Source organism: Solanum tuberosum, unplaced genomic scaffold, assembly GCF_000226075.1.
Source record: "Solanum tuberosum cultivar DM 1-3 516 R44 unplaced genomic scaffold, SolTub_3.0 scf00072, whole genome shotgun sequence".
Taxonomy (NCBI): Eukaryota; Viridiplantae; Streptophyta; class Magnoliopsida; order Solanales; family Solanaceae; genus Solanum; species Solanum tuberosum.
This window is the reverse complement of record NW_006238999.1, coordinates 193,336-220,054: the sequence shown is the minus strand read 5'-3', so window position 1 is coordinate 220,054 and position 26,719 is coordinate 193,336. Positions and strand designations below refer to the sequence as shown.

General features: G+C 33.3%; 4 protein-coding genes and 1 pseudogene across 4 annotated transcripts; 3 read left to right on the top strand and 2 right to left on the bottom strand.

Annotated features, from left to right (window-relative positions):
- The first annotated feature begins 2,405 nt into the window (after nucleotides 1–2,405).
- On the top strand, nucleotides 2,406–3,503 carry LOC102589757 (uncharacterized). The gene is made up of 3 exons (XM_015308027.1): nucleotides 2,406–2,811; nucleotides 2,945–3,379; nucleotides 3,489–3,503. The coding sequence occupies exons 1-3, from the start codon at nucleotides 2,539–2,541 to the stop codon at nucleotides 3,501–3,503; spliced, it is 723 nt and encodes a 240-aa protein (XP_015163513.1). The 5' UTR covers nucleotides 2,406–2,538.
- A 3,184-nt stretch (nucleotides 3,504–6,687) lies between these two features.
- Nucleotides 6,688–8,270, top strand: LOC102604605 (10 kDa chaperonin-like; annotated as a pseudogene).
- A 2,405-nt stretch (nucleotides 8,271–10,675) lies between these two features.
- Nucleotides 10,676–13,941, top strand: LOC102604279 (protein disulfide-isomerase-like). The gene is made up of 11 exons (XM_006345704.2): nucleotides 10,676–10,873; nucleotides 11,484–11,514; nucleotides 11,607–11,894; nucleotides 12,015–12,200; nucleotides 12,288–12,413; nucleotides 12,494–12,628; nucleotides 12,731–12,850; nucleotides 12,993–13,110; nucleotides 13,207–13,319; nucleotides 13,400–13,639; nucleotides 13,763–13,941. The coding sequence occupies exons 1-10, from the start codon at nucleotides 10,716–10,718 to the stop codon at nucleotides 13,637–13,639; spliced, it is 1,515 nt and encodes a 504-aa protein (XP_006345766.1). The 5' UTR covers nucleotides 10,676–10,715; the 3' UTR covers nucleotides 13,763–13,941.
- Nucleotides 13,942–14,707: 766 nt separating this feature from the next.
- Nucleotides 14,708–15,804, bottom strand: LOC102603939 (transcription factor TGA6-like). Its single transcript, XM_015308040.1, has one exon. It carries the CDS (start codon nucleotides 15,739–15,741, stop codon nucleotides 14,884–14,886), a length of 858 nt encoding a protein of 285 aa, XP_015163526.1. The 5' UTR covers nucleotides 15,742–15,804; the 3' UTR covers nucleotides 14,708–14,883.
- Nucleotides 15,805–17,844: 2,040 nt separating this feature from the next.
- Nucleotides 17,845–24,466, bottom strand: LOC102603370 (diacylglycerol kinase 2). The gene is made up of 8 exons (XM_006345701.2): nucleotides 24,353–24,466; nucleotides 21,615–22,821; nucleotides 20,741–21,116; nucleotides 20,383–20,459; nucleotides 19,958–20,077; nucleotides 19,706–19,870; nucleotides 19,441–19,578; nucleotides 17,845–18,377 (listed from the first exon to the last, which is right to left on the bottom strand). The coding sequence occupies exons 2-8, from the start codon at nucleotides 22,725–22,727 to the stop codon at nucleotides 18,222–18,224; spliced, it is 2,145 nt and encodes a 714-aa protein (XP_006345763.1). The 5' UTR covers nucleotides 22,728–22,821; nucleotides 24,353–24,466; the 3' UTR covers nucleotides 17,845–18,221.
- Between the last annotated feature and the right edge of the window lie 2,253 nt (nucleotides 24,467–26,719).

Here is a 26,719-nt window from a genome sequence, read left to right as displayed (position 1 = left end):
TGTGTATCCATTGATACACAATAACTATTCCAGATTAACTAAGGCATCATGATCTGGTGGTGTGAAATAACGCCTAGGCTTTGATGGATCGTCATTATCATGACTAACATATCCTGCTTCGATTTTTTGACTGCCGTATTTCCATAGCAAGGTTGCGTATCTTGTGCGGTGATAATCAGATCGGAAAGCATTGGATTGTATTGGGATTTCATCGGTAAGGAATTCAGCAAACGTGGCCACAAACAATCCACAATCCCTACAAATGCAGAAGATACATTAAAAAAATGAATTGAACATATACTTTAAAACAAAACTTTATAAAATTTACAGTGTGTCGCTTCCTTGATGAATAATGTCTTGTACATATTCAACAAGAAAAGGGTGCTTTGGTTCCAATAAACACTTTGTTGTATGTTGAACCAAACCTCAAGGAGTGTGTAGGAATTTGTTTTATCTTGTATTTCACAGACTATAATGAGACAAATGAACAACAGTTAAAGACATAAAATAATATAAACACGATACATGCAGAATAATATACAGTTGAACTTATAATGATTATTATATTTATATCTGATACATAATATTAATATTTGTATATAATACACAATAAACCTTAATAATGTCATTTATGTATTATATATGATAAGTCAAGATTGATACTTAAATAAGCATATTACAACACAATGTATGTCATTAGTTGAGAGTGATACATAATCCAACCTATTACAAATATATTTATAACTTGATACATTGAGAAGAAAAATTGACAAATTTTTGTGTCAGTTAAAAGAAAGGGTTTTGAATCAAATTGTAAATTGCATGTTGATACATCACAATATGATAACATTAATCTCTCAATAATGTTCATAAATTCAAATCACTAATTGATTCAAAGATTGAGCAACAAAAAAACGCAGAAATAGATCAGAGCTCATTACCTCGAATAGATTCGGACGAGAAATTGAGGATGATACTTTTCTACCCCCTTTTTTTAGGGGTATTCCCAATCTTTGCTTTTGAAGAAGAAGGCACATCCTTCTTCACCTTCTCGATACTCACGTTGGCCATGACTAGGGGATCATGCAATTTTTTCGATCTATTCTCAGCCCAACCTAGATCTTCATTGTCATAAACACGATTAGTGTTGGATGGCATTATCTGGGTAATACCTAAACTGAATGAAGGAGGATCCTCCATAAATGTATCAGAATTTTGAATTAAAAAAAAACTAACAACTATGAGCGAAAGTAATGAAATTGAAACAATACCTAGAAGGAATGAGAAATTCTTTGACTGGAGAGAGAACTATCATGAAATTCAAATTCAAAATTAGAATGATAAGATCATAGGAGAGAATATGGCGTGATTTCAGGAGAGAAAAATTGGAGAGAGAAATATGGGTTAGGAGATATGGAGTTATGTATCCGGGAATTAGGTTTAAGGAGTAAAAAAGGGGATTTTAATAATATTTTTTTAAAAAAGGGAATAATAGAAAATAAGTAAACTAATGATGTATATATAAGTAATTTTTTCTATAATTATTTAAAAGATGAATTTGACAAGTCAGTCAAAAAGTTTATGAGAGGAAATTTCATATGACTTACATGTATATAAAGTATTAAACGGTAGGAGTCAATAAAGTGATGCAACAAAGTCAATTTTTCAATAACATTTATAAATTTTCTCCCTATTTTTTTTTAAAACTCTTTCCTAATGAACAAGATCAATAGTGCGGTATGAATAAATTTGATGCGTTCAACTTTTAAATTTGACTCAGCGTCTCAATTAATAGGTTTGAGCTTTAGACACTTGTTAGTTGCCACTTAAACATAGATTTATATGTACTAAGTTTTTATATCAAATTAATGAATATATGATACGTATATTTTTGCATTTATTTTATCATTTATCCGTAGTTAATTTGTATATATTTTAATTGCTTTATTACTTCATAATAATAAAATAATATAGTTTGATGTAGCATCAAAACGTGAGTAATCTTTTGGCCTAAACAAATCTATCTTGTAAAAGACCTTACACCAATCGAAAAACAAATTTGTCATAATTCAAGCACATGACATGTATTACCAGCTTTGGCCTAACAAACCTCATAGATTTGTCCCTTGAGCTACACCATCATTAAGTCCAACAAACGTGCGTACCATGTGACCTTATTTTAATGTCTTATAAAAACCTTCACTATTCTCTCACATTCCGATGTAAGATTCGCCTAATGTGTTAGAACCTTCACCTACATTTCATTAAATTCTACATTAAAGAAAGAAAAAAAAGGCCAATTTTTCATTCCATGAAAGAACAGAGTCTTTGACTAATAGAAAGACTTTATAAGTCACAAGTGGTAGAATTTTGAAAAATGAGATACATTTTTTCTTGTAGAAAATGGCATTGACAAAGTCTTTTCCACCCTATTATACATATAACCATAAATCTTGTTTCTTGAACTCCAAACAAATTAGAATGCAATATGCTATTCTAATCTAAATTTTAAACCATTCTTGAATTCAAATTAGAGTCATGACACAAGATAATCTTCACATTTTAGACCCTTTTGTTGAATCAAAAAGTGTTTACAATCAAGACAACAAATTATCAACAACACTTCAACCATACAATGAACAAAAACATGATGATATAGAGTTTCAAACTTTTGAAAATATCACAAATGACAACTTACCTTGTTCTCCACCTTTATGGATGACTCAAAGGGAATTAAGGGATACCAAAACTCAAGCATCTACTCCATGTTATGACTATTTTGGCCATCCTTTTCCGGGATCAAGATTACAGGTGATCAGAGTCATATTCAGGATTTAAATTTGTCGTGTTTAGCCTTTTAGATTCTTATTTTGAAAAATTTGAGTTTCAACATAACATATTTGTTGTTATTTTTCACCTCGATATGTTCCGTCTACGTCTATAGGTGATCAAGAGTGGTAGGATGCACCTCATGGAGATGATTCAAGATTTGCCAGAGTCATCTTTTGAACTGTCATTGAAAGATATTGTTGATGATCAAGAAAGGATAAAAGAGTGCCAACAGGCTACAACAGTAGAAGGGAAAAATCAAAAGGCTAGAATGCCACAACAGAGAAAAACTTTGAAAAGGAGTCAAATATCAAGAAGTGAAAGCATGGATAGTGGGGTTTTCTTACTGAAAATGTTCCTTCCTGCTTCTATAGGTAGCAAGAAGAAACTAAAGACAAGGAACTACTCAAAAGTTTCATCGAAAACAACGGTTGATGAATCAGAGAAATCTGTGAATAAGGACTGGTGGAAGATTATGTATGTAGTTATAAAAGAGAACAAGTATAGCAGAAGTATCAAGAAAAGCATGAGTTCCCTCCGTCCCTATTTAGTTGTCCACTTTAGAAATGGCACACAGATTAAGGCAACAATAATTAGCATAGTGAAGTTATAATTTTACACTTATAGTACAATTTACTTTCAAAATAAATCCACTCAAGATAACTAATCAATGATGGAAAGTTCACTGTTCCTTCCTGCTTCTATAGGTAGCAAGAAGAAACTAAAGACAAGGAACTACTCAAAAGTTTCATCGAAAACAACGGTTGATGAATCAGAGAAATCTGTGAATAAGGACTGGTGGAAGATTATGTATGTAGTTATAAAAGAGAACAAGTATAGCAGAAGTATCAAGAAAAGCATGAGTGCTAATAGCACCAGCAAAAACAGGTAAAAGTTCAACTTTTCCCCTTAGAGAATAGGAAGTCAGTAAAAAAAGGACAGTCCGGTGCAGGAAACATCATGTGTTCACGTAGGGTCTGAGGAAGGGACGCATCCCAAAGGGGGTGTGATGTAGGTAGCCTACCCTGACACAAGCACATTTCACGGCTCAACTCGTGACCTATAGGTCACACGGGGTATGTTGTATTGAATTTAACTTGTGTTACCTGATATTTGCAGGCTGGTTAAAAGCAACTGCACAGAGAGGAAACAAAGAGGATGCTTCTTTTAGTTTAGCAGAAGAATAAAGAACAAACAGAAGAATACAAGACATAGCCACCAGAATTTAGAACATTAAAGGTGAAAATATATGAGGTTTCTGCATGTAACACTCCAGCACAAGTTCTATAATTGTCACTGTGGTCTTGTAAATGCAATGATGCCTACAGGAAAAGGTTAACAGCTATTGCAGTAATGTTTCATCAACAATTTGATTATTTTTGTACTGACCATCATCAATCTATCAGAACTCTCCTCCATCATTCCGAAGAATTGGCTCAATATCTTTTTTCATAGTTTTGAATAGAAAACGCGTGTTTTACTGTTAAGAGGTATACATGAAAATGACTAGTTTTTCTTTCAAGAACAAAAGAACAACAGTGGAAAAATCAAAATTTAGTGGTGGAAAAATGGTGAATGAGGAAAAAGTAATTTGAATGAAGTCAAAAAACTTGCTATGAGAAAATGACTACAGACTTTTAACAGTCAAAACTAGAAAGCTTATATGACTTGTGAGTCAATTGAATTGAGTAGATTCAACAAACATGGATGACTTTCCCTTTCACCATTGACCTCCATGAGATAAATCCAGTAAGACTAATTTATTTACTTCATTTCATCAAACCTCTCTATAATAGTATCGTTTGTCACGATACCTTTTTAATTGGTTGTTATAGCGAAATGTAGTTATAGAGAAGAACATAACATGAACAATCATATTCCATGAAGAACATAGTTGTTAAAAAATTCTCTTCTTGAAAAATTAATCTTAGGAATATGTGTTGATTGTAACACTGACTTTATTAGATAAGATTCAATTAGAAAAGTGGCACATACCAGTGGGTAATGACTGTTTATTAGCAACACAAGATAACACGATGCAGAGAGTCTGACACATGCTCGGTGTTGGAAGGTCAGAAGGAGAATACAAGCCTTGAATGGAAGCCCAAAAATACTTTAGCAACGTATTATAAACATGTATTGATGAATAATAAATCATAATGTTGTTAAATCTCTAAAGAACACCTATTAATGAATATACGCAATTGGTATAAATCCCAAAACTTATGGACAAAGAGCTTCAAACTAAGAATCCCTATTATTCTGATGAATAAGCCTACAGAGGAAGAAACTTTTCACAAAAAAAAACACAAAAAAGTCATGAACGTCGTTCAAGTACTGCAGCAGCTTCAGTATTCTCTGCAGATGAAGCATTGTAACCCATATAATGCATTGCATTTGCATCTTGCTTTGTCTCTGATTTGACTTGGGAATAGCTGTTTCTCTTTCCTGGTATATGAATAACTCTACTTACAAAAAGAATACAATAGAATGCACAAGTGAGCAAGCTGAATTGGACCAAACAGGTGTGACAGGTCATCAACATTGGTCAAGTTGGATGAGCTTTCATGCTTTTTCAGCAGATTTTATAAACACTAAAGTTGTGCATACAGGAGTTCGTTCCATGTGTCAGGGATGCCGGGTAGGCACCAATGCAAGCAGTCGTTTATACCTTCTGATGCTTTTAAACTGTAATGAGATAAATGACTCTCATCCCTTAGTTCAGAAATAGCTGTTATGTCCAATAAGTTAACCTTTGTGCCCTTCACAGCATCCCCAATAACTGGATCACTTGATTCCTCTTGCTGGACTTCATTTCCTTTAGTAAGTGGAATAGTATTGTCACAGCGACCTCCAGTATTCCAGTCCCCATTGGAGAAATGTCTGGGTGATATGGTCCGGAAGAAACCCTTAAGCTGTGGACGTGAAGCAATTTGGGAATCAAGCCATCTGGCAATACTATAAACTGTGAAGTTTTTAACATTTCCTATTTCTGCAAGCTTCCTGTTTACAACAGGCAACAACCACATGAGGTATGGGACTTGTTCAATCTTTCATAGCATAATCTTTTTATTCTATGAAACCATTTGCTGGTGAATCAACTATGTTACCAGAAGAGCATTATACAAATTAGTTGCATACTAAAACATAACAGAAAAAAATATAATTTAACCATTTGACAGATTCCTATCCTAAAGCTAACTTTCTGAAAGATAGTCTCAAATGGCAACATTACAGCCAAAAGAAAGCACCAATTCCATAACTAAACACAAGAAAACAACATATCCAAATCAAGTTTTGTCCTTTATTAGTAAAAATATAAACTTTAATCCTTTTTCAACTTCTTCTATAACAAAATCAATTCAATTACCAAAAAACAAAGAGAATAAATATTTAACTTACCAGCAAGAGCATTATATAAATTAGGAGCAGACTAAAACATAACTGAAAACAACAAAAAAGTAAAGAAAACCCATTTTGACTGATTCCTATCCTCCCAACATGGCAGCAACAATCCACTAGTGTAGGCAAACCAGAGTCCGTTTCCGATACACACTCGGCTCAATAAAAGTGACAACATTTTATTTCACAATTGTTTATTAAAAAAAATACGAACTTTAATCCTTTTTCTCCGTTCACATTGTCTGTCTACTATTTGATAGATGGGTGTGAAATTTCTTGCTGGTTTGAAGCCGACTAATAAAATTTCTTTCCATCTATTTTAGCTATATATACACAAATTAAAATTAACAAAAAGATAATAAAATTGGGCCACATGATAAGGCCCAATATCAGAAAAAGTGAAAATGGACTTTAAAACCCTGAGACTAGAACCTTCTACTCAAGTCTCTGCATATATAAAATCCCAGTTTCATCCATCTCTCTTCTCTTCTCTTCTCTTCCACGCACAGCAGAAAAGCAAAATCTTCAGCAGTAGCCATGGCAAAACGTTTGATCCCAACACTTAACAGGGTTTTAATCGAGAAAATTACAGCTCCTGCTAAAACAAGTGCCGGTATTCTTCTCCCTGAGAAGTCCTCTAAGGTCAGTAACCTTGAGTTCGATAAACTTGTAATTTGTTGAATGTTCGATTGAAATTGGTAAATGGGTCTCTGTTAGTCTGTTGTTTTCATTTGACAGCGGTTCCATTAGGTAGATTAAGTGTGAAATTTAGACAAGATTTAATTTTGTAAAAAGGCTCTGCTTTGTTAAGTATCCGAATGAATTGGGTTTACTTAGCCGAGCTCAGAACTCAACTATTTTGGTTTTCTTTTGATTAGGAAATTTTAGATTTTGTTGAGCATTTGACTCATATGGGTCCTGAACATATATTGAAAATTTTCGATTTGTCTTTGATTGAGACACACTTTTGAGTTTTGATTGGTTGGTGTTTTGCTAAAGTTGAGATCTTTTGTCTTGTGACTTTAGAGAACATGTAGTTTGAGAAACCTCTACAAATAAGTATTTGAAACTCCTTTGGTTTATCTGGCAACATAATTTGGTTATTGATTCCATAGGTTGAAAGAGTGTTAGATTTAGAGAACATTTAGTTTTGAAAGACTTCTCACGGTGTAAATAAGTGGTGGTCATGTAGACGGGACAACTCAACGTATTGTGATGGGGAATATTGTAAGTGCTAAATTTGGAGGACCTGTAGAATTTGTTGAGCAATTTGACTGATGTTGAAGATTTACTTGAATGATTTTAACTTGTCTTTGACTGAGTTGTTAGTGTACTCTAAAATGGATATTCCAATTTTAGCTAAAGTTGGGATATTTTGGTGTGTGTGTGTTCAAGTTTGGTTAAGACTTTAGTTGATTGATTAAGTTGTTGTTAGAGTTATATTATCTTGGATATGTAACCCAATTTGAGCTATAAATTTTGATCTGTTAGTGTTTGTGTTTTCAAGTGTAATCAAGTCAGTCTTGTGAATTTCAGCTGAATTCCGGTAAAGTGGTAGCTGTTGGGCCAGGACTTCATGACAAGACAGGGAACTTAATCCCTACTGCTGTCAAGGAAGGTGACACCGTCTTGTTGCCTGAGTACGGTGGTACTCAAGTCAAGTTGGGGGAGAAAGAGTGAGTGCACTTTGTTATCTGTCCTTGTATTGTTCTAAAAGCTTAAAGCTTTATTCATTATCTAAACATTCTTGATGATTTTGTGGCAGGTTTCATTTGTACCGGGATGAAGACATTTTTGGGGACACTGCACGACTGAGCATCTATAACATTTGAGTTTTCATTCGCGCTGTTGAGGTTTATTTAAGGGGGTTGGGGAGGTTAATTTCATGGATGTTTTTGGTTTAAGCATTCGAATTGTTGACAATGTGTTTGATATCTAATGCAATGATAGTTGAATAACTGTTCTTTTAGTATTGTGCAATTGAGGAGATTATGTTTTATGGCAAATGCCAAGGGTGATCAATTGAAAAATGATGACACTATTTTCTGCCTTTAGCTTCTGAATCCAGTTCATTGACAAGGCTAGTAATAATAAGTAATTATTGTAGCTGTCTTTTATGGTGGCCTAAATTTGGTCTGCTCCTTTATGAAGCTACTGCTATTTGATTATTATTGGTGTCTGTTAGCTAGGTGGCTGTGGCTGTTAGTGTTAATGTGGTGCAAAAGATCTGTAGAGTCTCTCCATGCTAGGCAATTATCATAGGGGTAGAGAAACTATCTCTGATAGACTCTCGGTGCTTGACCATCAATAGAAGATCTTGTGGGCGGGGTAGAGAAACTATCTTTGATAGACTCTTGGGGGCTTGACCATCGATAGAAGATCTTGTAGGCGGGGTAGAGAAACTATCTCCGATAGACTCTTGGGGGCTTGACCATCAATAGAAGATCTTGTGGGCAGAGAAACTATGTCCGATAGATCCTTAGGACCAGTTTGGTAGGCGGTATTAAATAAAATAGTCCATGGATTAAATTTTAGTCCATCTAAGACCCCTAAATGACTAAACTATCTCCTTATTTCTTTTCCTAAATCTCTTTTGTAATTTAATTTCCTTTTTATTTATATTGGAATAGTTATAAATGTTTTTTTAATTCTCCAAATCCGTTTAGTGTAATTTAATGATTTCACTAATATTTTTTTCTCCTTTTTTTTATTCAATGTAGTTTGTCAATTAACCACTTGAACTATTTGTTTTTTTAGTAGCTTTAGGTATTGAACAATTTAAGTAGTTTTAAATTGATGTTAAGTTTAAGATATATTTGATTAATAAAAAATTAGAAATACACCGTGCCATCAAGGATCTCTTTAGTGCAGTGGCGGAGTCAGAAATTTGGTGAAGGGTGTGCAATTATTTTTCTTAATTATGTTAAAGGTATGCAAAATTAAATATACATTCATAATAACTAACATTTAGCTTTTGTACACCACATAATTTTTTGAAGAAGGGTGTGCATCGAACCACCCTTCGCCTATGGTGAGCGCCCATGCCTTAGTGGTACAATCACACCTTAAAATTAATAACAATTTTAAATACTTAACTAGTTAAATGAAATAGAAAATACCAAAAAAAAGTAGATAATATTGTCTAGCGGTTATCTACTTTGACTCAATTACATGAAATAAACAATCTCACAGTAACACAAGGGTATAATATGAAATAATTTTTTTGTAGAGTTTTTAAATCAAACACAAGATTAAGTGGGAAGCAATAACTCAAACACTTATCAAAAAATAATCCATGCATTACTAATCATGTGTTATTAATCCTTGCAATACTAATTTCTTCATAATCAATATTTGTACCAAACGACACCTTAATGATTAGTTGTTTAATAGTCTCTCAATGCGTAACTGTCATTGGAAGACCTTACTATGTAAGGTAGAAAATTATTTTCGATAAGACCCTTGTCAAATGTACTTATCAAATATGAGCAATTATTTTCACCCAAGTTAAAAGGGCGATAAAAGGAGATAAAAGATAAATAAGATTGCTCTGTCCTTTTTCAAGCCTATTACAATTTGACTACAATTTTTTTCCATTATACTGTCAAATCAATAAGGAAGTAAATGTATTTTTAATTATTATTTTTTATGAATTATTAGCAAGACAGTACTCAGAATTGAAAATATTATAAGAACTAACTAAATCTTGGCTTGTAAAAATGAAATAAAAACAGATTGAAATGTCTGAAAAACACTTTAATATATACGTAAGAATACACATCAGAATCATTTTTTCTAAAATAAACAAAATGATTCATAATTTATAATAATCACATCTCAATCATTAAAATTATATATGAATTTATATATTACCTTTGTTTAATTTTCTTGTTCGATATCAAACAAAATACATATAAGTTTTTTACGTCATTCGAGCTTGCGTCCCAACGTTAGGCAAGCCTTATGTGCGTTGGACTTATCAAGAAAACATTTATATTTTGGTCAATTATATATTTAAAAATATCACACACCAAAAAAAAAAGAGTCAAATATGGGAAATATACATAATCAACAAGTTAAGGTAATTGAATTAAAATGGATCTCTGTATTATGTATTCAAATCTAAAATATAAGGAAGTTAATTCAACTTTATCTTATGTTTGACCAAATTATGAATCTATATTAATATTACAATGTTAATAATTATAATTTGCCATATTTACATTATATTACACAAGGAAGCAAAAAAACCAAAAGAGGTAACAACTTGACAATATACTCAAGAATGAAAGAAGACTTAAATAAAAATCAGATTTTGATTATAATTCTTTTTTGACACATGTTTTGACCAATCACATGTTTACACGTCATCACCCATATTGTCATGGTCAAATTTTTTAACATTATAAAAAGACCAACATTTTCCTCAGTTTGTCACAACAATAAAAAATTATATTATTTCATTACATAAAAAGAGTGAAAAAATGAAAATGGAGTGGAGAGGTGTTTTGGTAGTTTTGTGTGTTGTTTTTTCAGTTTGTATAGCAGAAGAGAAGGAATATGTGCTAACATTAGACCATACAAATTTCACTGACACTATCACCAAACACAACTTTATTGTTGTTGAATTTTATGCACCATGGTAATTCTTTTTATTTATTTATTTATTTTATTCAGAGGCGAATCTAGGACGAGTTCTTTATAAAATTTGTGTATATACATGTGAATAGATTTGAAATGTAGAACTTTAAATTCTGAATTCGCTTTAACGTTTATATGTGTTGTGGAGGATGTTCTTTGCTTGTTTGTTGACTTTTAGGATTTTTTTTATTTTTTTATGTTGAGATGGATTTAGGGCGAGTTCTATTGCTTTTTGGGGAAAACTTATGTATACATATCAAAATGTATAACTCTAGATTTTGAATTCGCCTTTGCCTCTATGTTATGATGATTCTGAGGTTCAACTGAACTCGTGGTTTTTTTTTGGCTAAAAGTACATATATATGAAAAGATTTAAAATGTATAACTCTCTAGATTCTGAATTCACCTCTGAGTTTGTGTGTAAAGGGGTTTTTAGGATGTATCAGCAGTAAATTTTCCAATCCCTTGTCGGATCCTCCAAGAAATGTATAGCTTTTGGATGATCGGACAAACACGTGTTTATACTTTTGAAGAGTCCAAGCAAGATAGATCTCAATTACTTGAGGGGCATTTGTTTTTGAAATCTGATAAGTTCATTTTCTATGTAACAGGTGTGGACACTGCAAGAAACTTGCTCCTGAGGTACTAACTTGATCAGAATATTAATTTGATATTTTTCACATTATTTTGTTGCAAGTTATATGATTTGTGACAAAAATGTTATCTTTTTTCAGTGTGAAAAAGCTGCTTCAATTTTGAGTAGTCATGATCCTCCAATTGTTCTAGCTAAACTTGATGCAAGTGATGATTCAAGTAAAGAACTTGCTATAAAGTATGAGCTTCGAGGCTTCCCAACTATTAAGATCTTGAGAGACGGAGGAAAGGACGTTCAAGAATACAAAGGTCCTCGCGATGCAGATGGTATCGTTGCTTATTTGAAGAAACAATCTGGTCCTGCATCAGCTGAAATCAAGTCGAAAGAAGATGTTTCAAGTCTTATCGATGAGAAAAAGATCAATGTTGTAAGTGTTGTTACCTTTTATCGCGCCTCAATCATTGCTTAGTATATTGTAGATGTTGTCATGTTAAAGTAAAATCCTGGCTATGCAACTGGTTGTTGAAATGCTTGTGATTTCTTTCAGGTTGGTGTATTTCCTGAACTATCCGGGGAGGAATTTGAGAAGTTTATAACATTAGCTGAGAAACTACGAGCTGATTATGATTTTGCTTACACCGTTGATGCTAAACTACTCCCTCGGGGCAAGCCAGTTGATAAGCCAACTATTCGTCTCCTTAAGCCATTCGATGAGCTTTTTGTTGATTTTGAGGTTGTATATTCTTTCCCTTTATGATTATGTGGTTTGATATGGACCTGTTTCTTCAGTTAGAATGATACATAACGTGTATTCGTGCAGGATTTTGATGTTGATGCAGCAGAGAAGTTCATTGCAGAAGCTACTGTTCCTATTGTCACTATTTTCGATCAAGAACCAGAAAACCAAGTTTATGTTAGCAAATTCTTTAAAACTCCCAATGCAAAGGTACCCGATGGACAAGTTTATAACATGTTCATACCTTACAGAGTTAATTATTTTACTCACCATGAATTTGTGATATGCAGGTGTTGCTTTTCGTGAACTTTAGCACTGAGCTCGATGCTTTTCAGTCCAAGTATAAGGATGTCGCTGTGTCTTACAAGGGGGACGGATTGAGCTTTCTGTTGGGAGATGTTGAGGCTGGTGCAGCTGCTTTCAAAGTAAGTAACATTGTTTCAGCCTATCTGATTAGTTAATATTGGCTTTGCCAAATGACCATATAACGACACACGTTAATGTTTCATTTGATATATGGATTGCAGTACTTTGGATTGGAGCCCAAACAGGCACCTCTGATCATTATAATGGTCAATGAAGGCGAAAAGTATATCAGTACACATGTACAACCTGATGTTCTTGCTTCATGGTTGAAGGATTACAAGGTAATTTAAACGGAGAAACATGTTCAGTGAGGATTCATATAGCCTACCAAACGTAGCTGAGTATCATTTCGTTAGGAGTTTTCTGCATTTAAGTGATGGATTGCTAATTTTCCTCATTTTTTCCCTTTTTGTATGGTTGCAGGATGGTAAATTGAAGCAATTTTTTAAATCAGAACCGATCCCTGAGGTTAACAACGAGCCAGTGAAGGTGGTTGTTAGGGATACCCTACGAGACTTGGTTCTCAACTCGGGCAAAAATGGTACGTCTGTCAGTGTTAAGCACTTTGACAAATGCTCATTTCAGTGAACTAATATCTTGTTTGGATCGTTCTTTTGCTTTCCGCCCCCTAAAACAGTACTGCTAGAGTTGTATGCACCTTGGTGTGGCCACTGCAAGGCACTAGCTCCAATTTTGGATGAAGTAGCTTTGTCATTCGAAAAAGATTCTGATGTTCTGATTGCAAAACTTGTAAGTATTATGAGACTTAAATACAGTCATTATGATAAAGAATCGCGATATACTTACGTGTTTATACTGTTGTGAATCAGGATGCAACTGCAAATGACATTCCTAAAGGTGAATTTGACATTAAAGGATTCCCAACTTTGTACTTCAAATCTGCTTCTGGTAATATATCCCAGTATGAAGGTGATAGAACAAAAGAAGCCATCATCGAGTTTATTGAAAAGAATCGCGATAAGACTGCTGCTCATGACTCAGAATCTGTCAAAGCTGATTCCACTAAACCAGAATCAGTAACAACAGATTCAGCAAAAGATGAGCTATAAGTATGTAAATTCTTGTTTTTTTCGAGTGTTGTTTATAAAGATTACTGCATTTCTTCGTCTGTTGGATTTTCGATAGAATGAGCAAAGGAAAGTTCTGATGTTTTTTTGTTTTCTGATTTTCAGGTTTTTGGGATTCTTTGTCTCCATGGAGGACTCAAGTTTTGTTGTGGATTTGCTGTTTTATGTTAATGTTTTGACTTTAGGTTATATCTTTTGCACAATTTTATGTATCAGTTGTAACTGAATCTTCATTATTATTATTATTATCAAATGACAAATCCTCAACTCAACATTACTAGTTTTGAAGTTTTGTTCAATGCTTCAATGAAATTTAGCAAATGGTTAATGCATACTTGTTGAGTTGAAGTTGACTATATTGTTCAAACTCTTTAAAAATGTCATCGTGTGAATGTATTTTTGAAAAATCCGAGCAATAAAAGAAGTCGGTTGTTATTTAAAATTATCTCATGACAACTCTACATGACAAACTTCAACTTTTGCTGACTGCTGTTCTGTTTTTTTCTAAAAAAAATTCTGTTTGCTTGATGTCAATTAGCTGGTTTTATATGCATCATCTCATGTGTTTGCAATTGACTAGCAAATTGCAGTTGAGTAAACAATTTTTAAAATGACACTCTTACCCTCTCTTTTTAAATGTCTCGAAAAGAACGACACGTTCTTAAACTTTCCGTTTTTTCCTTAATGGCATGCTCTTAAAACCATATAAATGACATGACATGTTTAAGATTGCAAACTCCTTTGTAATCTCACAAAAGTTTTTTTTTTTCTTGAACTTCGTACCTGATCAAAACATCGTCATATAAGATATAACAGAGAGAGTACATGGTTTGCCTAAACTTCCTAGCCTATTTTATGCATGACAGCAATAACATAAGGGTCTATTGTTGATTGAACTCTCTAAAATATTGTTGGTCGGTTCCAACATACACTTTAGCGATATTTTTGAAGAGTCAGAGCAAATATGTTATCAATAGCTCTGCATCAGTAACAGTACTAAAGAACAGAAGTCAAAAAGGAATTTTAATTCTTAAACTAATCATGTCACTACATAAACAAAAATGAAACAAAAAAAAAAGCCCTTAAAAGAACTTTATCCTATTACAATCTACCTAGTAATTAATACTAATAACATTTGGCTAGCTCCTTAAGTAGTAATTAAGAATATTCATAACTATTAAGTACCACGTTGATCTTCTCTGTATCATTCTAATAGATCTGAATGACTAATTTCTGACAGACGTCCCCTCAGAATTTGGCTCGTCGTTTATTGTTTGACATGACCATTTATGATGAGAAACAGCAGCATCTTTCTTCTTACCCCATTCATGAATCCTCAAATGAAGTTCAGCAGCAGCAATCAAGAAATGAACACCTTGTGTTGATGTCAAAATTCTCAAAATCTCTTTAATTGTACTTAACCTTAAATCATCAGCTTTTTTCAACAAATCCAATAAACTTTCCTCTTTTTTACTAATATTTTTCTTAATTTTTTCCTCTTCATCATTAACAACTAATTGATCATCCCTCATTAATTCACTCACAACATGTGATAATTCAACCATTGATGCATCAGCTAAAGTTTCTTGAACTTTAGCTAAATTTTCACTTAGCTTTCTTTCTTCACTTATTGTCTTATGTTGTAACTCATCAATTAATACAAGTTGATTACCACTTAAATTTCCTAAATCTTTTGTGTTAAATCCTCTAATTAACTCATGAAGATTAGCTTCAAGTTGTATACCTGATTTTGAGTATAACAAATGAAAAGCCATACTAGGTCTCCATCCACCAATCCATAAAAATGCATCTTCAAGATTACTTAACCATGAGGGGTGCAACATGCCTAAAATATCACTAATAGCGTATCGTGATTTCTCTCTATAATATTCTTCATAATGTTTCACCACACTATGAATTAAAGATGACAACATCATGTCATTGTTGTTCTTGTTGTTGTTGTCGTCGTCTTTTGAGGCACGTACAAGCTGATCCAAATCTTGATTTTGTTTAACGAGCCATGATTCAAAAAACTTGTGGAATGATTTGCCATTTTCTAGCCCATTTTTGCTAGTACTCATCATGGAGAGTTGGTTTATATATCTACAATATAAATAGAGACTATCAAAAAGATGAAGTAATGGAAACTCAAAAGTTAGATAGAAATCAAAATTTGCTACTTTGGGATAGTAAGGATGAGTATTTATAGAGAGTGAAATATAACAAGATGTACCTAATGTAGATTGGATAAATATCTCTCTTTTCAACAATACAATTTTATATCGTATAATATCGCAAGTGAATATTAGGGTGCATGCAACTTAGAGAGAGGTTATTTCTGACAGACCCTTGACAAAACTAAAAACATCTTAAAACAATTTGAAAAAAAAAATTCAAATATGAAAGCAGTAACAATAAGGAAATAAAGCACCGAAAAAAGAATATAGTAACAATAATAAAGTAATGCAATAATAATCGAAGCACAAAAAAACACAGATAACAACAACAATTGACGAACGAGAAATTAAAAGCCAAATAAGTATTTAGGTACATAATACATACCGGTTTGAATATAAAAGAAAATTTGGATTTTTGGGATAAAGCTACAAGAACTTTATATTTAACATAATATAGTGATGATATATATATATATATATATATAAAAGTAAAAAAAGAAAACCAGAGTGTAAGAACCAGTGGGCTATGTGAGCAGTATTAACTAAATTATAATAAAATAATAATAATATTAAGAAATCATATTGTAAAAAGGACCGTCTACTTTAATTTATTGGGTTATGTTCATTGTTTGATCATGCATGAAGATTCAATATTTAATTTTTGTTGGCGATGTTATATTATATAAATAAATGTTGTTACATATATTATTAAATTATTAATTATGAATGAAATTCTGGACCACAACAAGTGGACATATTATGAAATTTTGCATCGAATAGTGTCAATGATGTCGTTTATATTCCACTTGTTGGGTGTTACATACTAGTATATATTCTTATAATAATCTTCATCGATCTTTATATTAATTTTCATGCATTACGATTAATTTTTAAATACATATTGTTATTTATCAATACTAGATTACTAGTAGAAGCTGAATGTCTACTTGTTATTGCCCACAAGTACAAGTAGAATTTGAACGTGGTAATTGAGCTAATTACGTGAACTTTTTGAAAATATTGAAGAAATTCAACACGAATGTAATAGCATTTTGAAGATCACATTCCATCTATTCTGATTCAAAACCTTGATTCTTAACGTTGTCATTCGGACTCTTCGATTGTTAGACCAATTGAATTTTGATGAGTAATCAAAATATTAGTGTGCAAATAATTGATAGAACCGAACTATTTTTTATAAGGCTCCAACGGTGGGCTATTTTCGTTTACTTCTGATGGGGGCAAACTTTTTTGTCTTCATCATACACAAGTTGCTCCAATTGCATGCTTCATATATTTTTAGTTTCCAAAAATAGAAACTTTTTTGTACGTCATTTATTAAACTTTTTCGAAAAGAGCTTCTACAATATTCTTGCCAATTCCTATTAAAAACATATTTCATAAAACAATTTTTGAGCAACCAAAAATATAAGAATTAATAAGAGAAGAAGAAACGGATTGAGATGTATATAAAAAATACGGTACATACTTTTAACCTAGTACTACAAACTAAACTAATTAAATGATGTATTCATTCAAGTTGCAACTTTGGGCAACTCAAACAGATACAACCAAATAATAACATGGTGGGACCCATCTTTTTATAGAAACATCTCAAAGGTACCCCTAAGTTTTCAAAATATCCTAATAGTAACTTCTTCCTTAAGGAAACAAGCACAATACCATAAAAAATTGTTTGTCCCAACCACAACTATCCAAGATATTCCAAGAGTAATATATGTCTATTGATATCTTACATAGCACTTACGATGGCCAACAACAATAATAACATACCAAGTCCATACAAAGTCCAGGGGAGGGTAGTGTGTACATAGGTTGTTTCTGATAGACCCTCGGCTTAAAAGGCCAACAACAATAATAACATACTCAGTATAATCTCACAAGTGAGGTCGGAGAGGTTAGTGTATATAAATGTTGTTTCTAACAAACCCTCGGCTCAAAAGGATAACGAACATATGTATCATAGAAAAGTAGCCATAGTATGTCATGTTGTGAACAATCATATCAACTATCTAAGTTGTTATCATACCATCCAAAACAATACCTGATCAAAGTGGGTTTTGTGCAATACTTCTTACAAATGAATAATAGATAGTACAACAAAGAATTTTTCATGTTGCAAAAGCTTTAAGAGATTTCCCTATTTGTAGAAGAAAACTGTATACTCAAAATTTACATTTGGAACTCACGTCTTGTATATTATCTCGTATCTCCTATATCTAAAAAATCTTTCACTCTCTTTAGTGTACAAAAGTTTTCCCTACTACCGGTTAGAAAAATAGAGTTAGAAAAACAAAAGAAAAGAATATGAGTAACTAAAGTTGTGTTTGTCTGAGCTGAATGAGGTCAGTCTATGGAAGTGAAAATCAAGAAAGCTGGAGAGCTATCTGCTGAAGAAGTACCTTCTTTTGAGCTGCAGTTATGAGACGTTTACATTCAGCATCCACTAGAACCTCTGTCATAATAGCAGCCGCGTGACCTCTAGGCTCGTTGGACCCTGATGCCTTCTTCAGCATGAACATCTGGAAACCGTACAGGATGAAGAGTAAGAGGCCAGATTGGAAATAACAACGAAACCTTCAATTTGAGTTTCACTCAGAAAGACAATTAACTCAGCAAGAATCTTGACAACTTCGAATAAAGTCAAGCAAGTTAGACACATTCTTGCTGAAAGTTGCAAAAGATTTTGGATCAAAGCACACAACCGGAAATTATCTTCCATGAAACACTATGTAGCAGAGAATAAATTTCAACCAGAAAATTTATGACATTTTAAATGAATTAGTGAAAATTATAGTTTGTGAATTGACCCTTCAAAGGAAGGTTTATACACATGTATCAAAAACAAAAGTGTAATATGCCTGAACTCAAAATACAAGTAGAAAGGAGAAATTTAGACACCACAACCCACTTAATGTAATTAATTGGATTGTAGTTCATGAACAATACTGATAGATCTTCAATCACCATTTACATAACTATGTCAATCAAAGAAATAACAACGCCCAGGGGTTAGTTTACAGGAAAATACCAAGCACGTATAGAGCTGGGCCACCATCGAATGTCAAAACAATTTGGGTTAAATAACTAAAAGAATAAGCTTAGATTTACAACACATTTTGTGGAGTCCAATTTATGAGTTCAGCCTTATGCAGTCTTTAAGTGCAAAAGAAGAATAAATAGATGCCAATACCATTGTATGCTCTTAAAACAAATAAAGACAGGTAAGTATCAACAACCTAACTCTTTCGTAAAGTCCTCTTGAAACTGCATAAGCAAAGAAAAGTTTTGCCATTCTTAAATCTATTGTTTCAGAAATATCCACTTGATCATAAGTCAGAAACAACCTCTCTACCTGCACGAGGCAGGGGTAAGGTATGCATACACTCTACCTCCCCATACCCCACTTTGTGGGGTTTCATTGGGTATGTTGTTTTGTTGTTATCATTAGCCAGAAATCAGGCAAGATACATACAAAAGGTTCCAAATTGTGAAATAATTAGAACCAGCTTTTACCATTTTTATACAATGTATTGTCATTCCATGTCAGGGCTTATGTTAACTCGACCGAAGAAATTTAGGTACCTGTCCATGATGCGTTATTTCTAAACAACCCGGTTGCTGTATGAAAGGCTCCCCATCAATTTGGACAGGGAAAGGACTAGAAGCATGTATCCTTACAGTCCCCCCTTGGGCTAGCCTCCTCGCTTGAGAAAGTCCAACCTAAAAGAAAAGGATTGTAAGAAGTTAAATAGTAGAAAAAGACTGAAGCAGTAATAAAGGGGGAAAACGTGAAAGAGGCAGACTTGATGAATAGATAGAAATGGAAGCACAAGGAAACTCTCCATACCTGTAGCTTGCCAAGGTGCCATGCTCCAGAAACACAAACAACTTCAAGTATTTTGTCATGCATTGACTGGTGGTTGAAGTCATCATCATGCTCGAACTCATTTTGCCACAGATCAACTCCACCCATATAGCTACCAATATTTAGCACAATTAAGCCCTCAGTATCCTGATAGATTATAAATAAGGGGATCGATTAGGAATTACAAATGTGAAAGCAAGAAGCAGTTTGACTTCCAGATTTTGCAATGTGTACCCTGGGGATCTCTATGTCCTTCCCATCAACTTCAAGCCATACTTGCCATGGCAAATCTGCACAAGTTCTGTCCATTATATCTCTAGCACCTTCTCTTGCATATCGCAATTTATTTACAAACTGTAGGAGAAGCTTGTTTAGACACACATACAACACAGACAGTACATTCCCAAATGGAATTTAATTAAAACAGAAGAAAACAAAAGCATAGTAATCTATTGACAACAAGCAATAAAAACCAATCATCTTCAAAGATGTCCATTGAACCTTTGTCCATTGTTTTTCTATATATTATTTCCCGGAGAACATATATGAGCAACTGGAAAGGTTATTCTCAAGAACATATAAATAAGCATTCTCATATATTATGTTATGAAACAACTGCAGCTCAGAGATCACTGAGGCTCAAAATGGCATGTTCATACCTGACTGTTAAACTTCTCAGGGTTTTCTTCCCTGTTCATATGAAATTGATATGCAACCTTTGCATCACATCCTATACCTGTAACAGAAAAGATTAATTTGATAGACAAAAAGGTACTTGTGACAGGACATGCAAGCAGCATTGAGAGTCATTACATTTTTTAGAGCAGTACAGGTATAAGTACTAAAAGGCAGGTCCAAGCATCACAGATAAAAATAGCAGAATGAAAGGAGCTTTTCATTGAATTCTGGGTTAGCATCATAAACCCCCTTTCCCCATCCTAGGGCAGGCAAATGGCATCCAAACACCCAAATCAAATAAGACAACAAGTCACAATATGCAAACAGATGGAAGATTACCCAAGTAATTCAGCATGAACTTTGATTGCACCTTAGGAGTGTTACAGGCAGACTTTTCTTCAATTATATTGACTTTCCAACGATCAAGCATTGTAACAGCAGCGTGGTTCAAATCATGCAGAAAGGGTCTTAGTCCACCTTGCCCTTCAACCATCGCAAATCCACCACCCCATTGCAGGACTCTAGACAAATCATTTCCAGTTCCCAGAGGAAGAACTGCTACTGGTGGGGGCGATTCAAAGTTAAGCCGCTCAATTGCATCAAGGACCCAGGCAACAGTCCCATCACCACCACAGACCAAGACACGAAAGTAATGCAAGTTACTAAATAATTCTAAACCAGCTTCAGGCCCTTGGGACTGACCAAGTTCAAATACCTGCAATTATGAAAAATGAAATTCTTATGCAGTTTGAACTGCTTTAACATAGAAACAACACTTTTCATGACAGATAAATCACTAGAGGAAAGGAGAACGACTGTTAAAAGAATGCCTTTCTGTAATTTTCACTAGATTAGAACTTCCTAGTCAAACAAATGACTCCAGAACTTAGATTATTTCAAGTTACAAAATAAGGAGGAAAATGAGGATGGTGATAGATCACATTCTAAATGAAGAAGACATGTCAGAGAGAATGAGCATTTGTGATTTGGAAGCATGAGGTACATCCTGGCCATAGCAAAAGATAGGGCCAAGCTACTGGCTTACGTAAGTGTAAGAGCCAAGTTGAGCCATTTAGTAAGTCTTTAAGTACATCTGCTATAATTTACTCATTAGCTAATTATTCTAGTTGTTTCCTTCTAAATAGAGCTGTGCGTGGGACAGCTAAATATGCAGGATTACTAGTTAAGTCTTAGCCTTTAATTGAAAGTTCACCTGAACAGGATTCAACAGCATGTTTAATCTCCTTCTTAGAGCAGGACCATTTTGAGCTCCACTTTTAGTGTTTATGAAAACCAAAAGAGGTCTAGCATCCTGAGGCATATCCACTAGTGCATACTTTTTAGATCTTCCCAAGATTCTATTTTCCTGGTTGTTCCAGGCCAATTTGTTCTGGCTACCTTTTCTGCCACCCAGCTTGTTACAATTTACAGAGTAGCCATTATTCCTCTCACTGTTGGAAAGCTTCAAAGACGCCAGGGATCTGATCACATATTCCAGAGCTAGCTTTGCGGCAGAACTGCCTTGCACTTTACCATTTATGAGGTCATTTCCATGCTTGTTCCGATGACGCTTTCGTCTGATGTGCCCATTGGCATTCATTTTTTCTGCCAGAGAACTTAACATTGTACCACCTTTTGTCTTAGCTTCTACATCTTTAACATAGAGTGGAGAGAGAATAAGCCTCCTGAGAGGACCCAAATCACAAATATCACCAGATTCTTCAGACATCTTGGCATGGCATTTGACATGTATCAATTGTTGACACCATAAACAATACCAAGTAGGAGATGCATCAAGAAAAGGAACACCGCAAGGTTCGTCACAATAGAAACAAAATGCAGACATCTCAGGATTCTCATCCAAGTTAGTCCATCTTTCGGACCAATGGTGCCGCACATGGCTTAATCCAGCCTGTGCAACACATTTGCAATCCTTTGCGGCAAACTGAGAACAACAAAAATGTGCTGCGACACCACAAATAGAGCAGCGATGTACAGGAGAATGTGATGCAGCTTTTGTACTTAAGTTATGTGGAGAAACAAGTGATGAGAAGCACACACTGCATGTGGATGGTTGTACACCATAAGCAAAATCTTCAACCCACGTATGATGTGATAAGGGAACCTTCAGCTTCTCCCACACTTGCTTCTTTGCTACAGCAGCAGCTTTAACCCAATTGAGAGATGTCTTCCGTTGCCACTTATGCAATACATATATAATAACCAAGAGTCCAAGAGATCCAGTAACCAACCATGCGAAGATATAGGAACTAAAAAAGTCTGAGCTGTTCAGCAACCTCAATAATGAAACACTGATATCAACCATTGTTAAACCAATGTCTCATTATTCTTTTTCAATTCCTATAAAAAGCCTGGAGGCTATTCCTTATGGAGCCAATTCTGGTAATTGAAACCTTAACCTACCAAAAGAAACTTTGTTAATTACAAAACAAGATAAGCAAAGTAAAGAAATTTTAATACAATAGTATGGTAGTAAAATAATGTGCTAATATTCAACTACATCCAGAAATATATAATACTCTAAAAAGCAAATAGTCTCCAAAGACAAATGTATCCATAAATGATATGACGAGCAAGGCTAAAGGACAACAGATTGCTACTTCTTCAGTCAAACTGAATCTCCATCAGAGAATTACTCTATCAAATGACATCTTAGAACTGAGACGATGTAGGTGAATCTAAACGAATATAATCTGATCTCACTGGATTCTAAAAGAATATAATCTGATCTCACTGGATTCTAAAAGAATACTACTGAACAAATTCAAGCATGCATAATGGAGTTTTTAGTAGGCAAAACCGTACAAGTAATAACTAACGTATAAACGTGCAATAAAAATAGTGCATAAGATTTTTATTCATGAGATATATGGTAACTCCAAACATCCATCAAAATAAAAGAGGCAAACTAGACTAAACCTCACTCCTCATATTTTCATTCACAAAATAATAAACCCAATAGAAGGTAGCCATCCCACAATCCCACACAACCCCTAAGAGGATGGCGAATGAAAACCAAACGCGGTTTTGAAGTAGAATTCTCAAATCACCACACCGTTCACCCTTCACAAATCCCCAATAATTTTGCACTTTATGGATCAAAAACTGCCCAAATTCACAATGGCTACAACATCAACATCATACCCAGTGTAATCCCATATGTTGGGTCTTTCCCATATTCACAATGGCTATAACAACATCATATCCAGCGTAATCCCACAAGTGAGGTCTTGTCCAAATTCACAATAGCTACAACAACAACATCATCATATCCAGCATAATCCCACAAGTTAGGTCTTGCCCAAATTCACAATAGCTACAACAACAACATCATCACAAGTGGGGTCTTGCCCAAATTCACAATATCTACAACAACAACATCATCATACCCAACGTAATCCCCCAAGTGGTGTCTTGCCCAAATTCACCATAGCTACAACAACAACAACATCATCATACCCAACGTAATCCCCCAAGTGGTGCCTTGCCCAAATTCATCATAGCTACAACAACAACATAATCATACCCAACGTAATCCCCCAAGTGGTGCCTTGCCCAAATTCACTATAGCTACAACAATAACATACCCAACGTAATCCCACAAGTGGAGGTCTACCCAAATTCACAATGACTATGTAAATTAAAATTCCCATTACATCCCAAACAACACAACCTTAGAAATAAAGCATATCTATATCTAAAAACACATAGCTATCCAAAAAAAAAAAAAATGTCTATATTATATATTGACATAAACAATATCAGTTCATATGAAATCGATCCGAAACTAGCTATATGAATCCTCAAATCAACATAAAAAATTGAGTTTAGATCTACAAATTAAAATTACATACATATATGAAGATTGCTCAAAAATACATTATATTAAACCAAAAAAAAAAAGGAAATCAAAAGTAGAAGATCAGGAACCTGAATAATCGGCAAAAGGGATTTGCGGAGATGAGCAAAAAATTCGACATTTATAATAGAATATTCAAAAATCAGAAAATTTATGAAGAATCTTTATTTATACGTAAAAATTGTATATTTTATTAAGAAGAAATTTTCAACTATTTGAATTTTATAAGCAAAAAAATAGTAGTAATAAAAAGTGAAAGCAACGTTTAAAGGCGGGACTCAATTTCTAGAGCTACAAACACGGCTTGACTTTTATAATAATTAAAATAAAATAAAATATTTTATTTAATTAATAGTTATAAATAAGAATTATGACACGAATATTTACATTTAAAAATCTCTTAAAGACTTTTGTAGTTCATTAATAACAAACTTCTCAAAAGATAAATACATATATAGTTAATAAATGCAAAATTAGTTGTATTATACCCACTAAAAAAATGAAAGTCTCTAAAACCGTAGCTCGTATATATATATATATATATATATATACACGTTATTCATAAATAAATTTAGAGATAAATTCTACGACTAGAACTTGTATTTAGTGTAATAGTTTTATTAAAATTCAAATTACTATTTTATCTATACTTTTAGATCACAAATTGAACTCTCGTGGGAATGTGGTGTTTGCAAAATTTAGGTTTTAGTAATTCGTCCAACTTATTCAAATTTTAATGGATTGAGTTATAACTTGTTCGTGTACTTAATCTAATAGATTGATCGCCAAATATAATAACAATAATAACAATAACAAATAACATAACTACTATAATCTTATAGCAAATTGAAAGTAAAATGAACAATTAACTTAACATGTCAAAAAAGTGTAATTCAACGGAATGAAATCCATATAGATTCAAAACTTTGACTCATTATTGGAGCAATATGATAAAATTTTGGATCATATATATTGGATGCGGTGGATTATGACTTATTGTTTGATTCAATTCATTTGTTATTTTACATAAATAAACTTTTGATTTTGAAAGGATTAAATTATAACGTACTTGTGAAGTACTTGACTTGGTTAAATTTAATATAACCAATCTATTCGTCATGTCTACCTTTGTGCACTATTGAAAGGACAAATTTGACTAGGACTATGTCGTAGATTAATGACGATTAACTTATAATCAGTACCAAAAGTTGGAATATTTAGGACGTTAATCTCAACATTAATTGTTTTTCTTTTTAATGTATTTATATAGTTGCCCGTTGTTTGAATAAAAACATATATACTTCTAATTAATTGGTTCTAGTAATGCCATAGGCCCATAGCCCATATATAATATACTTATAGAAATACGCCATAAATTCTTGAAGTATTTACAAAAAAAATAAAAAAATCAAGATATTCAATATATTGTTTTTGGAGCAATAAAGCGATATGATGTTCTTTCTCAAGATCAATAAAAGGTGTTGTTATACCTCTTTTGACAATAAAATACTTTAAGAAGTTTGTAGATATAGTCCTTAGCTCGAGAGATTCATCACTTTGGATCTTTGATTGAGAAATAATTGAAAAGAAAACATTTAAAAAAGTTATTTCTCAAAATCAACTTTTTAAAAACTCACACAATATTTTTTATTCGAGAAATACATCACTTTTAAGTTTGTCTATCCATATAATTTTTATATATTTGCAATTTGAAATGACTAATGAGATCACACACTTGACAATTAAAAATTTATTAATTACATATATATGTGTCAATGTGTCATCATAGTGCACAAGTAGTGTACGAGTTAAAAAGATTTCCTACTTTATACGTGTGCATAATTAGTTGGAAATCTACAAAGTACATTTTAGGATTAATTTACTTAATATTATTGATAAACACTTTAGAATAAGAATATTATCACAATATATAACTTTTGACTTATTGAATCACCTCATCAAAGGCCGCCTTAATCCGTACTCAAAGGCCACTACCAAAATTATTTATTTATTTATTAAGTCAAAAGAAGATAAAAAGTTAAATTTCTTTAGTCAATAATCAATCAAATGAGGAAGGGAAAAAAAAAAGTAGCTTTTGATTAATATGAATATATAGAATTTATTAGTTACAACTTACAAGTAAGGCTGGGCACCGGAACGGGTTGTACCGGTACCATTCCGGTCCGTTCCGGTACCATTCCGGTTCGTTCCGGTCCGGTAGTATTCGGGACGGGATGGGATACATTGAACCGGTACACGGAACGGAACGGTACCATGATTTGGTACCGGTATACCGGTACCGGTTCATTCCGGTTCCGTTCCGGTCCGGTCCGGTACCGGTCCGGTCCCGGTAAATCATTTTTAATTAAAATAAAAAATAATATTTTTGTCATTATTTACTTTTATTAGCATTTCTTTTTTGTTTATTTAATTTTTTT

Excerpts from the sequence above, each read along its gene's own strand:
- LOC102589757 (XM_015308027.1), top strand. The coding sequence starts at position 2,539 with ATGACACAAGATAATCTTCACATTTTAGACCCTTTTGTTGAATCAAAA. Across the intron at positions 2,812-2,944 it reads TTCCGGGATCAAGATTACAG|GTGATCAAGAGTGGTAGGAT; the intron begins GTGATCAGAGTC and ends CTACGTCTATAG.
- LOC102603939 (XM_015308040.1), bottom strand. The coding sequence starts at position 15,741 with ATGATGAGTACTAGCAAAAATGGGCTAGAAAATGGCAAATCATTCCAC.
- LOC102603370 (XM_006345701.2), bottom strand. The coding sequence starts at position 22,727 with ATGGTTGATATCAGTGTTTCATTATTGAGGTTGCTGAACAGCTCAGAC. Across the intron at positions 19,871-19,957 it reads AGGACATAGAGATCCCCAGG|GATACTGAGGGCTTAATTGT; the intron begins GTACACATTGCA and ends ATAATCTATCAG. Across the intron at positions 19,579-19,705 it reads GGCACCTTGGCAAGCTACAG|GTTGGACTTTCTCAAGCGAG; the intron begins GTATGGAGAGTT and ends CTTTTCTTTTAG.
- LOC102604279 (XM_006345704.2), top strand. The coding sequence starts at position 10,716 with ATGAAAATGGAGTGGAGAGGTGTTTTGGTAGTTTTGTGTGTTGTTTTT. Across the intron at positions 11,895-12,014 it reads ATGAGAAAAAGATCAATGTT|GTTGGTGTATTTCCTGAACT; the intron begins GTAAGTGTTGTT and ends GATTTCTTTCAG. Across the intron at positions 12,851-12,992 it reads CATGGTTGAAGGATTACAAG|GATGGTAAATTGAAGCAATT; the intron begins GTAATTTAAACG and ends GTATGGTTGCAG.